Genomic DNA, 13,966 nt, shown 5'->3' with positions numbered 1-13,966 from the left:
ATTATTCATTGCAGTCATTCAGCAATTGTATGAAGCTGGTTTTTGCCCAACCCCGTTCATTTTATAAACTTACAATTATGTAAACATCACACAAAACACATATCTATGCACAAATGTGACTTACCCAGAAGTTTTAAAATAGCTTTTAATAATTAAGAGATTTTTTCAGTCTGGAAGGACACTGCATGGTTTAGGCAAGCTATGACAACACTCAGATTACATCTGAGTATGATCCTAATTGAAAGCTGCATCTTAGAAATTATTTTCAATTCTCCATCTTGAAACTAAATGCAAGCCACACTCTGAAAGCACAGCAATGGCACGAAGGCTGAACACCAGTCAGGGAGAATTATATCGGCCATTTATGATAATTAAATGGGTACTCAGTGCATCATTGCCAATAGTTTACAAGAGTCTCATTAGCTGCTCCCCATTCTCTATCAGAAACACATAGGCAACACTGTTCTGAAACATACTTACTTTTCAACTAGAGAATATTCAAAGAATTATTTTCCCCCAAAAAGTATGGAAATAAGAAAAAGAAGTGGAATCCTCTACCACCACAGGTTTAATGCAGCTCTATCAAATACAGTAATTTCTAATGGATAAAAAAAAAAACAAACCAAAACAACAAACCAAAAAATCACAATCGTTAAATTATCACCTCAAACCACACAACCAGCAATATTCACCACGTTTCAGCAAAAGTATAAACATGACACAAGGTACCAAGGATACCTGTTTGAGCTGCATGGAGCTATAGAAGGAGAGTTTGTTACTGAACCTCAGACTCAGCTTCTGGTTTATCAACACATAACTGTCCCATAGTCCTCTGCTCTTGGTTCTCCTCAGTTTGCGAGCATCTCATCCAGATGGGCTGTCCGCCACAAAACCCAAGAGTCCACCACCAAAACAGACGTACTCCTGGAATATGTAAAAGTTACTCTCCTGTCTGTGTTCAGTTGAAGGAGAAACCTATGACCAATCCGACCAGCTCAGATATAGCAAATTTTATTAGCTGACAAGGAGTGAAGCAGCATGGATACGCTACTACGAGAACTGCTCCTCTCTAGGAAGGGTGTAGCTTGAAGTTTTTGAGCCCTGTTGAACACAAATGGGTCCTGAGGAAATGCAACCTGGCTGAAGTGGTGCAGCTCACTCAGCTGAATCCAGCTGATCTCCGCAGCTCTGCTTGCAGCAGGTCCAAACTGCCTTCGAACGGAGCTGCCACCACCGCAGCCACTGCCCTACGGAGCGCTCTCAGGTACTGCCAGTTAACCAGTTACCTACCTTTCCCATTTAAAAAACTAATGAATTGGTTAGGGGCAAGTGTTTGAACAAATTTCTAACTTCCAAGGTTAATCCTGCTTTTAGGGATTAAACTTTTTTATAAAAATAATTTTATTTCAAATTTAAATCTCAATACCTTAGCTGCAGAACTAAAAAGGACTGCCTTAGAAGAAGTTCACACAATGTTCAGCCAACTACAGATCAGTATCTGCTTTAGGAATCACGTATGGAAAATTTTTTGGGTTTAGCACATCTTTATTGAACATAAACCCAACTGCAGTTTTCCAGACTACAGTCTCCCTTTCAATAGTCAGACCAGATTGTTCATTACATTCATTTTACCTTCTGCAATGGCTGAGGAACAGACTCCATAGCAATAGACTAACACATCTGGCCTGAAGATCAAATCTTGAGGCTGGAAAGGACCTCAAAAGATTATGTAGCCCATTCCCTCCCCCTGATGTTATTCCTGACAATCATTTGCAGTGCTTGTTTTTTAAGTCCTCCAGAGGCAGATACCTCCATACCCCAAAGCAGCCTATCCCAGCCACCTTGCTAAACCATTTCCACATGGCACTGTGTCTTGCCTTAAAGAATCACAGTATGCCTTGGGTTCACCCACTCTGGCTCCTTCCTCCCACCAAATCCCTTAGCAAACATCACCAGCCTTGCTCAATGCACCACTACCTTCATAGTGGTAGGTATGAGGACAGGACTGTCCTCACCTGGTTAGACTGAGAAGGCATTTTCTGAATCTTTGCTGCATATTAAGCAAGAATGGATGATGCCAGGAAAAGATTCAGCATGTGACTACACAATTACTGATTATTAACTTAACACTTGTGCATTACTCAGGTTGCACAAGCCAACTCAGCCCTGGCATTTCACTTTGCAACCACAATAGCTTGGATCTCATCATCAAATGCTTTGTATAGTATGCCAGCATGTCCAAAACAAATTTTAAAATAGAATAATTTTGGCACTGTATTTCAGCATTAGACAATAAAGCATGGAAACTACGTGAATCATGCTGCTCTAACCCCAAAATCTGAAATCCATATGTTCAACAGCATTTTCAACCATACAAATAAAATTTCCTGGAGCTGAATCTTTAAAGGCCCAAAGATCTTCTTGTCTTTCTGATCTGTCATTCCTAAAGACAAGACAAGACACTCTTGGGCCATGTCACTTAACAATTCAGCACAGCAGTTTCTAGTTTTGGAGTCCTCAAAGAACTGTTTCAGGAATTAATAGAATCAGTTATACATGATAGAAAATACATTTTTTATAACCATCTTTAATGCAAAGTGTACAGCATTTTACCTGATTTTGAAAGAGCATCCCAAATTCTAACTAAATAATGTAATGTTACAAGTAGACAGATCACTTTTTTTAGTGTTCACTTCTGCCTAGCTGTCTATAATGGAAGCTACCAAAATAGTCTGTACTTGCACAAGCAGCATCAGGAAGCATTTTACACCTTCATCAGAAAGATACTGGAAATGTTCTTCTGGATAGTTTCAAGCTTTAGATGTTATTTTAGTCCTTGATATCAAAACCAGGAGAAGATGAGTACTTCAGCTGAAGCTGGACTGTACACCCAGCAAGCCACAATCCCCTACAACTGTCTTTGCCCCAAGCCCCATAACTCCTACAGTTTACCTCAAAACAAAATCTCTAAAATTAAATAGTCAGGCTATGTTCAAACTGGGTGGAGAAACTGCCAGAAGTTCATGCCCTAGCATAAGCTATGCGACCTGCTCCTAAATTAAGGCCTTGTGTATTAATTCAAATGAATGTTGACAATGCATATTAGGCATTTTACCACTTCTTTTCTAGTTAAAGATTTCACATATATGTTCAACTTTATGCATATTAATGGTATTAAGACAAACTGAAACACCTTCTAGATTTTTATTGCAAGTTTACTCTGCATCTTTTAATAATTTAATTTATAATCATTAACCCATGTAGAAAGCTCACCTTTTTCTTCATATTGAAGTAACATTTCCTCTATTTTACTAGTAACTGCAGCAGGATGTTGGAGCTCTAAGAGCTGCTACAGTTTTCATGTTTTTATACATTCAGTGGGTTTTTCTTTAGTATTAAAAAATGTGGCTTAAAACCTTTAGACACTATTCTTATTGCCATTCACAAAAACCAGACCCACTAGTATATCGGCTTTTTCCAGGGAATAGTTGGCTAGATCAAGCCTCTACGCTCAGAAATTTTGTCACAGCACTGTCCTCAGCATTGTCCTCGACAAGTATTTACACTATTTCAAGACAGACAACTAGCACCTATTCAACAGACAAAAGTCTTGTCCCATCCTTCTTTCTCCCCCTCTTCATAGGTACAGATGATTAGCAATTCTACTTTAAGTTGTTATTATTAGGCTAGTCTGGAAAAGCTACCCTGAAGACCCCTCTTAATGGCTCAAGTGTACCTCAAATTAAGAGCACAAAGGCTCAAAGGCACTGCCAAAATCAGTACTGACTGCAGAAGGAACTGAAGCTGGAGGCTGTCAAAGGTTCCTTGCTGGCTACAGGAAACCCTGGTTTAAAAAAAGATTATCACAGTCGCAGCTGTTTGACACAGCAATATCCACATGCTTTCTTCAAATCACAGTGAGACTAAGACAGGACATGGCAAAGCAAATACCAGGAGACTTTCATTGCAACAGAAAGTACAGTAGCAGAATTTATAGGATTATCATAAAACAAAGGGGAAAAAATAGTCTTCCCAACAGATTTATTGAAAATTCCTTTCCTTCTATTCCTGGCAACACCTGTAAGGAAGTCAAACTGTGATAAATAATGTAGCACAGACCACTGGGGAGTCCAGGGGGCCCTAGAACAGGCTGGCTGCAAACAAACTGCCCTTTGCTGTAGCTTGATCAAATAGGAACAACTATCAAGGCCTCATTAAATCAAAGCACAAAGAACACCAAAGTCAGTCTTGAATAAAGATTCTTGATGCCCAAAAGATCTGTTTTACTGCATCCAAACAAAAAGTCTAATCTCTGCCTAAGGTTCTATAAAGTAATTCAAGAAATTTTCCCCAAGTCCATTTAGCAGAATCAATCTTAAACGTTTCACTGGAAATAAATTCAGAATTAATTTCTCACTTCGTAACAGCTAGAGAGCAGCTCTCTGAGATAATTCAGCCATACGACAAGTGGGGCCTGCAGACTCAAAATAGACAATGCCTCAGAGGGCAGGGGAGAGGAAATAAAATAAAAATCGGCTTACACATACCAATATTAGATGAGGCAGAAAACTGTTCAATAGGGCTAAGCATTAGAGGATACTTGCAACACCACAGACAATGAAATTAAAATATGAGAAATAGACTGCTGATGTATTAGAGACATCATAAGTACTTTCAGAAAAATGACATTTCTTTTCCCTAAAAGTGGAAGAGAAAATTAACTCCAGCAGGACTCCAAAGTACCTCAAGGGTATCTCTGATTTGAGTCCCATCAGTGAAATTCAGTCTGTCGCCCACGGCTGTGTAACAATCCCAAGAGAATCCTCAGCCTTCTGGTTCCTTATGATAATCCCTTGAGTGCAGAAGCCAGTGTGAATAATCCGAGAAAAGTCCTACTGGAATACAGAAAGAAGAGAAAGCAGGCCTGATGTTACTCAAAAAGCTCTTATTCCACCCCAACTCACAGCATTACATTGATCTGAACAGGTAGCTGCTGATTTATCTCAGAAGAACTGAAATACACGGTATCAGAACACTGCGTAAGCCATTTCTCCTTTGTTGTTGTCTAGGAAGTCCCCAAGCTTACAAACAGAAGTTCTTCTTAAACTCAAATGGGAAGAAAAGCTGTGGCCAGACAAGTCTAGAAACATGGCCTAAAGGCAGGACTCAGAGCACAGCTGCACAAGTGGAAGCTGGTGATGAAACCAGTACAACTGTAAAGCTACATTCAACAAGATACTGCATGCAACACCACGAGTGCTCAAGAGGCACATACAAAAAAAGCCACCAGCCCTCCCTACTCTATGAAACAGTGAGAAACTATGGTCAAGTCAGCTCCATGATTCCTCGTGTCACACCACAATAAACACTGTTAGTCCTCTATTTTCACTGCAGTAAGATGGAGAATTAGAGTTAAGATGCCATACTCCTCCCTGAGCACAGGAAAACTTATGCTTTACCAAACACCACTGAAATCTATGACCTCTCTAGTAATACTTTAAGAAGTACAGGACCAAAGTATGCAAATCCGCTAATGATTTTAAGGAAACAAATCTGTGGTTTTATTCCCCTCCTGCTTGACAGCAGCTGTGCAGCTTTCAAGTGAGATGAGGACAAGCCTCAAGTTCAAAGTAATAAAAGCAGTAACTAATGTCCTCCCACATACACTCCTTATACATTATAGCTGCATTCCTTAACTGCTCTTCCACCATTCCTTACTCTGAGGAGTCTGCTCCTGCTAGTGGATCTCTGCTGCTGTTGTGAAGACCCAATGGCAGTGATAAAGGACCTTGTCCTGGTTTTGGCTGGGATAGAGTTAATTTTCTTTCTAATAGCTGGTAATGTTTTGGATTTAGTATGAGAATGATGTTGATAACACACTGATGTTTTTAATTGTTGCTAAATAGTGTTTAGACTAAGTCAAGGATTTTTCAGCTTCTCATGCCCAGACAGCAAGAAGGCTGGAGGGGCACAAGAAGTTGGGAGGGGACACAGCCAGGACAGCTGACCCAAACTGGCCAAAGGGATATTCCATACCATGTGATGTCATGCCCAGTATATAAACTGGGGGGAGTTGGCCTGGGGGGGGCAGATCACTGCTTGGGAACTAACTGGGCATCAGTCTGCAAGTGGTGAGCCAACTGCATTGTGCATCACCTGTTTTGTATATTCCAATTATTTTATTATTATTATTATTATTGTCATTTTATTATTATCATTATTATTTTCTTCCTTTCTGTCCTATTAAACTGTCTTTATCTCAACCCACGAGTTTTACTTTTTTTCCCCAATTCTCTCCCCATCCCACTGGGTAGGAGGGAAGTGAGCGAGCAGCTGCATGGTGCTTAGTTGCTAGCTGGGGTTAAACCACAACAGACGCTTAAAACTCTACAACCCCCAGCAGCTCCTCATCCAACCAAATCAGCAAACTATCCTCTCCTCCTTCCCCAGCCACCATGCACTCAGACCTGCGATTACTCCTCTTCCATACTGATTTTTGCTGGCTGAGCAGCGCAGGGAAGATGCCAAGGCACCTGTCCATCAAGTCTTCTCCCATGAACCCAAGCAATCCTGAGCAGTGACTCCAGCCAGCCTTTTCTTCTCAAGTGGGAAGCACCAAGACATCTGAAAATGCGTGCAATAGCCAATGTGGCAAACTGAAAAGCAGGGCAGCTTCACATTCCATATAGGTTGATATAGCTTTAAGTTGCTTGAGGTAAAAGTTAGCGATACAATTCAAGTGCCCAGATCAGCTTATTTGGAGGCAAAAAACATCTCACTGGAGCTGGCTAGGGTTACTTCTTATAAAACTGATATGTGGAAGATAAACTTTTAGGACAGAAGGAACAGATTTTATGAGTAGCTTGAATATCATGCATGCTTTATATTGAGCACTTAAATAAAATAGCTAAGCATTCATTAAGCAAATTTTAACAGGCAAATGTATATTACCATGCATCAAAATGAAGAAACTCAGCAAAAACCCTCCAAACCCCTATATTCAGGGAAGGGGACAGCCTTCAGAAAATGCCTTGCTGCAGCTTAAGTGCCCCATCAAAACTTCAGATAAGCATCACCTGGTTTCACTGCCACAACAGAACCTTCTCCTTTTCAATAAAGATGAAAATACATAGGAACATGCAGGTTAGAACAAGAACTAATTGCTACAAGAATCATCCCTGCCATCAAAAATAAATACAGCTGTAACTTTACTTACACTAACCTGCACTTCTAGGTCACTGGAACAGTGTTTTGCAAGTAACCTAAAAGCACAGCACAAAGAAAGCACGGTAACAGCATCCAAAATAAGCTGTGTTCTGCAGCAAGAAAGAAAAAAAAGGGGAGACTCTCAGCCCAGACTGAAAACGGGTACTCTTTGTGACAGTGATACCAGCTACATTCTCTATATATATTCTATATATAGCTACAGTTATATTCTAGGAAATGAGGCATTATTTACTAGTGTTATGGGTCAGTGAGTACTTTAATGATAGCGAGCTCTAGCACTAGAAGAAGCAGTCCCACCCTGCCCTTACTATTAGTGCCTCATTCCTGTTGCACACAACCTCACTCCTTTGGTCAGCACGTGTGTGGTAACATGATGAATGGGATCAGGAAACCATCTCAGGCTAAACTCCGTGGGTAAAAAAACAAAACAAAAGCAGTTTTAACCTAGTGTAGTTCCCCAGTCCAGTTCACTGAAGACCTGGCCATAAACTTACGCCTTCAAACCAGGGCTGAGGGTGAGAGGAAGAGTGACAAACTTCTGTCAGGAGCAGTTCAAGTTTAAAACACCCTTTGTCTATATGGCCAAGCTTTTGCCAAGTACTAAGCAAGCAGGGTCAAGTTCTCTGATTACTGCAGCCCTCTTCCCTCTGGCACGCATTCATACATAGTCACCTTCCTGCCAGTCCCTCCACCAGAAAAATATGCCCACTACCTGCTAAACTGCACATGCATTCCAATCCTCACTATTAAATCCATACAGAGGAGCAAACTGAAACTCCATGCACAGAAAAGCACATGCCACAGCTGACGTGAAGCTCTGCATGTGCTGATTTACACCAGCTGAGCTCTGCCTGCTTCTCTCTCAACAGGCACACTCATGTGGATCACACTTCTAACTAGCTAACTTTGATAAAGTTAATGGCAACAACCAACTTTGAGACTTCTATCCCTCTGTCGAAGACTGCTAAAATTTCTTAAAGCCATCTGAGAAAGAGGAGAAAAAAAAGTGATAAGCAGTACATTCGCACAAGCCTTGTTTCCTTAGGAATCTAGGCTTGAAAAAAAGTATCAGAACTATGATAGCACACCCAGCCAACTTGTGACTTTAGCACAAGTTGACCCTGGGTGGCAGGATGCTCAATAATCCAAATCCCCATGACAGGAAGAAGGGAGCAAGTAATAGCTGCCCAGAGACCTGAGGGGTACGGTGCGTGTCTTGGGGTTCTCAGCAAGATGAATTTCCTTCAGCAGAAAGCTCAGAGGAGAATTGCTTAACATTTTTATTGTAATTCTTTTTACTTCATAGGTCACCACAAAACCATTGTTGATCAGTAGTAAGTAGTAATCATCATCAGTCTTATTTGCCTTTTTAAACCATTACGCTCAGCCTTAAAGAAGAAGAATAAGTGTTGCTCATACTAAATATTGGCAGCAATTCTAGTTATCAAATGTTAGAAACACCTTGTATGGTAAAAAAAAAAAAAAAAAAGAGAGAGAGAGAGAAAATAAGAAGGGACACTTTCCCTTTATGTTCTCCCAAAGAAAACACTGTGCTATGAGGTGCCTCCTGAAAGGCCAACACACTATTTCATCTCTCCACTACTCCTCCCCTGTTTAAAATTCAAGAGTAAACAATGTATGGAAGTAGCATTAATCATTTCAGAACATAAAAAAGCTGGAGGGAATACTTTCCAAGACTGACTGGTCTTGTTCAGATATCAAGGCAAATCAAGAAAGATGCGGATCAACTGGAGCGAGGTCCGCAGGGGCCCCCAGGGCAGTCAGAGCTGGAGCACTTGCATTTGGGGCTGGAGGAGAGGCCAGGGGAGTGGGGCTTGGTCAGCCTGGGGCAGGGAAGGCTTCAGGGCACCCTCAGCAGCCACATGCCTGCGGGGAGGGGATCGAGAAGATGGAGCCAGGCTCTCCACAGTGGCATGTGGTGGGAGGATGAGAGACAATTGGCATAAGTTAAAAATATGAGAGGTTCAGACTGGATGTAAAGAAAATCTTTTCCATCAGGAGGACAGTCAAGGAGTAGCACAGGCTGCCCCAAAAGGCTGAGCTGTCTCCATCCTTGGAGGTTTCCAAGACCTGAGTGGATCAAGCCCTGAGCAATCTGGTCTGACCCCAGAGCTGCCCCTGCTTTGAGCAGGAGGTTGGACAGGCACCTCCTGAGGTCACCTCCAGCCCAGTTACCTTGTGATCCTATGAACTCCAGGAAGCACACTGCAGGCACACATTACAAGATTCTCTATTAAGAAGTTACATTTACTAACTTTTTCCTCCAAATATTCTCAAGATAATTAAAAAGCTGACTCTGCCTGTCTCGCTGAGACTCATTCTGGGTTTCAAACAGTATTCTGGTTTGTGCCTTTCCAGCACTGACAAACATCAACTCTACATCATCCTGATCAGGAATCAGTACCAGAACATGCTCACATGCACAGACTGCAGCACTAAATTACCTCTGCTCTACCCTCCTCCATTAACAGTGAAGAAACACTGCAAGAGGTGTGTCACGGACCGGCAGACAGCAAAGGAACAACCATGAAGAGACACGACAGATGCAGAAGTTAATGGAGCTACTGATGAGTCTTTGAAAAGAGAGCCACAATTTAAATTATTAAAGCAGTCAAACCTTTAATGAAGTTGGTTATAGCCTCATCATAAGACTACAGGAAACTACCTACTGGTTTGTCAGCACTAGAATTTCTAAGCAGTGTTCAAGCCCTGTAATTCAAGCACTTTTTATTCTATGTTTACGGAGTGCTAAAAGCCACAATTTACCAGGGTAATGCGACATTTAACTAGTAACTAGAGTTCACATCTTTGTGAAATGCAATTGAGACACTCATATCTCAGTCAAATTGCTAAACTTTTTAATCCAAGTTATGTTTTGAACATTAACATATAAAATTGGCAATGAAGATCATTTCCTTAAAGTGAACCAACGTGGACTAAAGCTCAATACTGTCTCATAAAAAGGATGCACTTGGAAGTTTCTGTGGCATTATGCTAGAAATCCTACCTGTAGTGATATTTTGCTTAAAAGTGACATCTTCTGTACCTAGCAGGATACGCAAAATGTTTACTGTAAGATGACTGCCCCACAAGATTAATTTGATTTATGGGGAGTACTTGTAGATTCCCAGAGCCGTAGAGATTGTATGGGTACAAATTTTTAGCCAGATGAGACAAACACGTTCACCTAAACAGAGAGGTGCGAACCATGCCTCTTTTTCCCAAGAGCTCTTTGAAAGAACCTTCAGAAAGGTCTACTCACCTGACCAGATGTAATGCAAATCTTTGAAAAGCAACTCAAACAATGACCAGAGAGAATTATCTAAGAAACTGGATGGGACGGAATACACTCCACTACTCTTGAAAGGTGACCTTGAAAAGGATAAGATTAGGAAAGCAAAAATCCCAACACTTTCTTACAAGATATGAAGATGACTTAAAAACAGACTCTCCTGCAACTCTTTAAAAGACTTGGTACATGAAGTCTGACCTTGTTCGCTCTGGAAGTGTAGGAGTCTCAGGTGTTTTGCAGTTCTTGCACTTTGATTGAAGGGGTACAATCTTTTAAGGACAGCGTTTTAAAACAGTTGATTCCTATACATTATACAGAAAGCAAGAGACTGGTAGTGGAGGAGTTAAGGCAGTCCAGCTAAAAGACCTTTCTTCCCTGCTCATTTTTTCAGCGTCTCAATTCTTGCAGAGTCATTATTTCACTAGTTATTCAACCATTACATGGTCACCTTAGAGATTCAGCTCTCTTCTGTCTAAACTTCAAATACACAGAGAAAGTTTTCTCACAAAAACTTTTCTGTCCCTCCATAGTTTTAAGATGATGAAGACGAGCAGAGACTAATTGCTCCACATCTTCTTTTGGCACAATATTAAGTTGCCCTTTCATGTAATTATACTTTTGCCTATTTATTCCTTCATCATTACACTCGGATTGAGCTTGTAATGCTAGACTAAGAAGGAGGATGCCCTCCTCCTTAAGGCAAAGGACTAACAAAACTGGCTCTGAGAGTCTGAGGCTCTATTCCCAGTTCTCTTTATGAGCTTGGGCTGCAGTAATCCACAGCTCAATTTCTGCCCTATGCAAATCAAACAATTTAAATATACACTCCGTGGAAGTAAAAAGCATTTCACAGCTTTTAAGGAAACCGCCCCCGAGCTTACCCCAAATGTTCTTTAGAAGGAGAAGGTGAAGATTACTGACTACAAAGTGCTTGAAAAGTTTGGGAGGGGGAGTGTCCTGTTGTGGTTTTTTTTTTTAGGAGATAAGGTTCTTGGTAACAAAGACAGGAGTCATTACTTGCAATACTTTAGTGCCCAGATGCTTCAGTCTTGTGGTATTAGGCACAATACAAACAAAGCGGGGGGGGGAGGAGGGGGGGGGGAAGTGATAAAGGTCCAGGATGAGCTATGGTGTTGGAGTAACAAAGCTAGGAGAAATAGGTGATTACTGCCCACATGGCTGCAAGCAAGGAGGGTCTCCAGCTTGGTACAGCAGAATACAGCAGTGGTGCAGGAAGGCGACTGGGGCAGGACAAGTGCAACTTCAGCAGTACTACCTTGTAAAGATGTAAGGCAGCTGAAGACTCATAGTCATAGGGAGGGAGAGGGGAACAAGAGATTACAACATTATTAAGACATATACTAAAATACAAAAGCAAGTCTTTTACTGGTAGAGGAGAGCTAATAATAAGGCATTTAAGAGCTTTTTCCATAATGCAGTGGGAAAAAAAGAATGAAGAAGTTTAAGACAGCATAGGTTAGCAGCCTGACAGAGAAAAAGGCTCATAAACTCGCTATTACAGAAGGGATTACTACTTTTTTTTTTTTTTTTTGTCTTTTCTGAAAAGATAGACTAGAGTCAGGATCTGGACTACCAGAAGGAGGCAGACAGAGATACAAGACAAGATGAGGAGGAAGGGGAGGATTTGGAGAATCAGTAAGGGGAGGCAGCTGAAGTGTTTCAGAACCCTGGATAGAAAGTGTTTTGGAAATGTAAAAACCTCTTTGAATTCACTCCTTAGAAATCCCTCCCAAGTCCTGAACTCTTCAGAAAGAGTGTGCATGCCCTTTTGGCACATCTACACTTTTCCCATGAGGTGCTCTGGAAGGGTTGGAGGGGGACAACATGTGAGGGTTCACACAATATTTAGCATTTTACAGCTACTGAAAACCCACTTGTATCTCAATGCTCCTTTCCAAAATTACTAAAGAAAGAGGGTTTCACACCCAAAAGCTAAGTTTACCCAAAAGCCTATCAAAGTTCTGCTCATGTCAATGTGCAGCATCTAGGGTTCTGGACTTCAGGGACTCAGGAGCATTTTCGTTCAGCAAAGCATTTCAAAGAAGCACAACCCTGGCAGACTCGCTTCTCCCCCAAGCCCTCAGATGACCGTCTCCAAAACCGATCAACTAAGCCACGACAGAGGACTTCCAGCAGGCCGCGGGCTGACTGGCAAGGGCTGAGACACAACTCCTGCTACTCCCGTTCCGCCAGAGCACCTCACGGGGCTGCGAGCCCAGGTTTCGCTTCACCGCTGGGGTCAAACTCCGCAGCCGCTCTGCAGTGGCAGGTTATCACGGCACCTACTCGAAAGGGGCTGGAGAATTTCGTCAGGGAAGCCGGTGGGCTCCCCTTCTCTCCCCGAGGCTCCAAGGCACCGGCTTGACCTTGCTGAGGAGCCCTCGCCGCGCCGGGCCGCCCTCGGCAAACCGGCAGCCTGGGCCGCCCGCCTGCAGGTACGCGGTTCCGTCCCGCCTCGGCCCCCGCTCCCCGCCAGCGGTGCGGGGCTCGGTAACGTGGCGGCCGGGTCCCCCCCCCCGCTCCTCCCCACCCCTCCCCGGTCACATCCCCCTCACAGTCCCGAGCTCCTCGCTGCCGCTGTGAGGCCTCCTCACGCCCGAGGGGACCACGTCCTCCCGCTCCCCGCCGCCTCCAAGGCCGCTGGCCGCGGCCTCGCCTCAGAGCAGGCGGCGATCCCCCCCCCCAGCCTCGCCGCTTCCCAGCCGGCGCTCACCGGAGATACTGCGCACACAGCAGGCTCATCCTCCGCTGCTCGCCGCTCCGTCCCGCCGCGGGTCTCACAGCCCGGGCCGGCCTGCCGCTCCCGCGCCGCCGCCGCTGCTGCTACCGCTGCCGCCTCCAGCCGCCGCCGCCATCTTCCCGTGCAGGGCCTGCCGCCGCGGGGGAGGGGCGACAGGAAGGAAGGGGCGGGGGTGTCCCCGCTCTGCGCTCCGGCCGGACAGAGACGGCCCGCGCCCCGCCGGCCCCGGCAGCGCCGGTCCCAGCAACCTCAGCGGCCCCGGCAGGCCCCGACAGCCGCCACCGCTCGCTCGCCCGCCCTCCCGCCGCCCCGCTGAGGCGCGCTGACCCTCCCGCCGCGCTGGCCGCGCTTCCGGGCCCGGCCCCGCCCCCACCGGCACTTCCGGCGGCGCCACCGGCAAACCCTTCCCCCGCGCCTCCCCCTCCCCGCCGACCCGCGGCGGCGCCCGCCGATTGGCTCGCCTGCTGCCATAGCAACCGAGGGGGCAGCGGGGCGTCGTCACGGCAACGGCGGCGCCTTCCCGCCCACCGGTGCCGGTGCCGGTGCCGGGCCTGGGCCTGGGCCTGGGCCTGCAGCCGCCGCGTTAAACGGCCGCTTCCGCCCCGGGCCCCTCGCAACGGCACCTCGTTTTATCAGATTCCCCTCCACGGAGCTCGGGGAGGCGA

At 44.5% G+C, this 13,966-nt stretch overlaps 1 protein-coding gene across 2 annotated transcripts in view; it reads right to left on the bottom strand.

The window, feature by feature from the left end:
• SMG7 (SMG7 nonsense mediated mRNA decay factor) overlaps positions 1–13,633 on the bottom strand; it is a 55,735-nt gene extending 42,102 nt beyond the window's left edge. The window contains exons 1-3 of one of the 2 annotated variants that reach the window (XM_052800547.1): positions 13,275–13,633; positions 7,223–7,316; positions 4,744–4,895 (exon numbers count right to left, since the gene is read on the bottom strand). In XM_052800547.1, coding sequence (XP_052656507.1) covers positions 4,744–4,772 — 29 coding nt within the window. In that variant the 5' untranslated portion in view covers positions 4,773–4,895; positions 7,223–7,316; positions 13,275–13,633. The remainder of the gene's footprint in view (positions 1–4,743; positions 4,896–7,222; positions 7,317–13,274) is intronic. The other variant, XM_052800546.1, reaches the window with a different exon arrangement.
• Between the last annotated feature and the right edge of the window lie 333 nt (positions 13,634–13,966).

This window comes from Harpia harpyja, chromosome 11 (assembly GCF_026419915.1).
Source record: "Harpia harpyja isolate bHarHar1 chromosome 11, bHarHar1 primary haplotype, whole genome shotgun sequence".
Taxonomy (NCBI): Eukaryota; Metazoa; Chordata; class Aves; order Accipitriformes; family Accipitridae; genus Harpia; species Harpia harpyja.
Note: the sequence above shows the minus strand (reverse complement) of the source record. Positions and strands in the feature narration are given on the sequence as shown.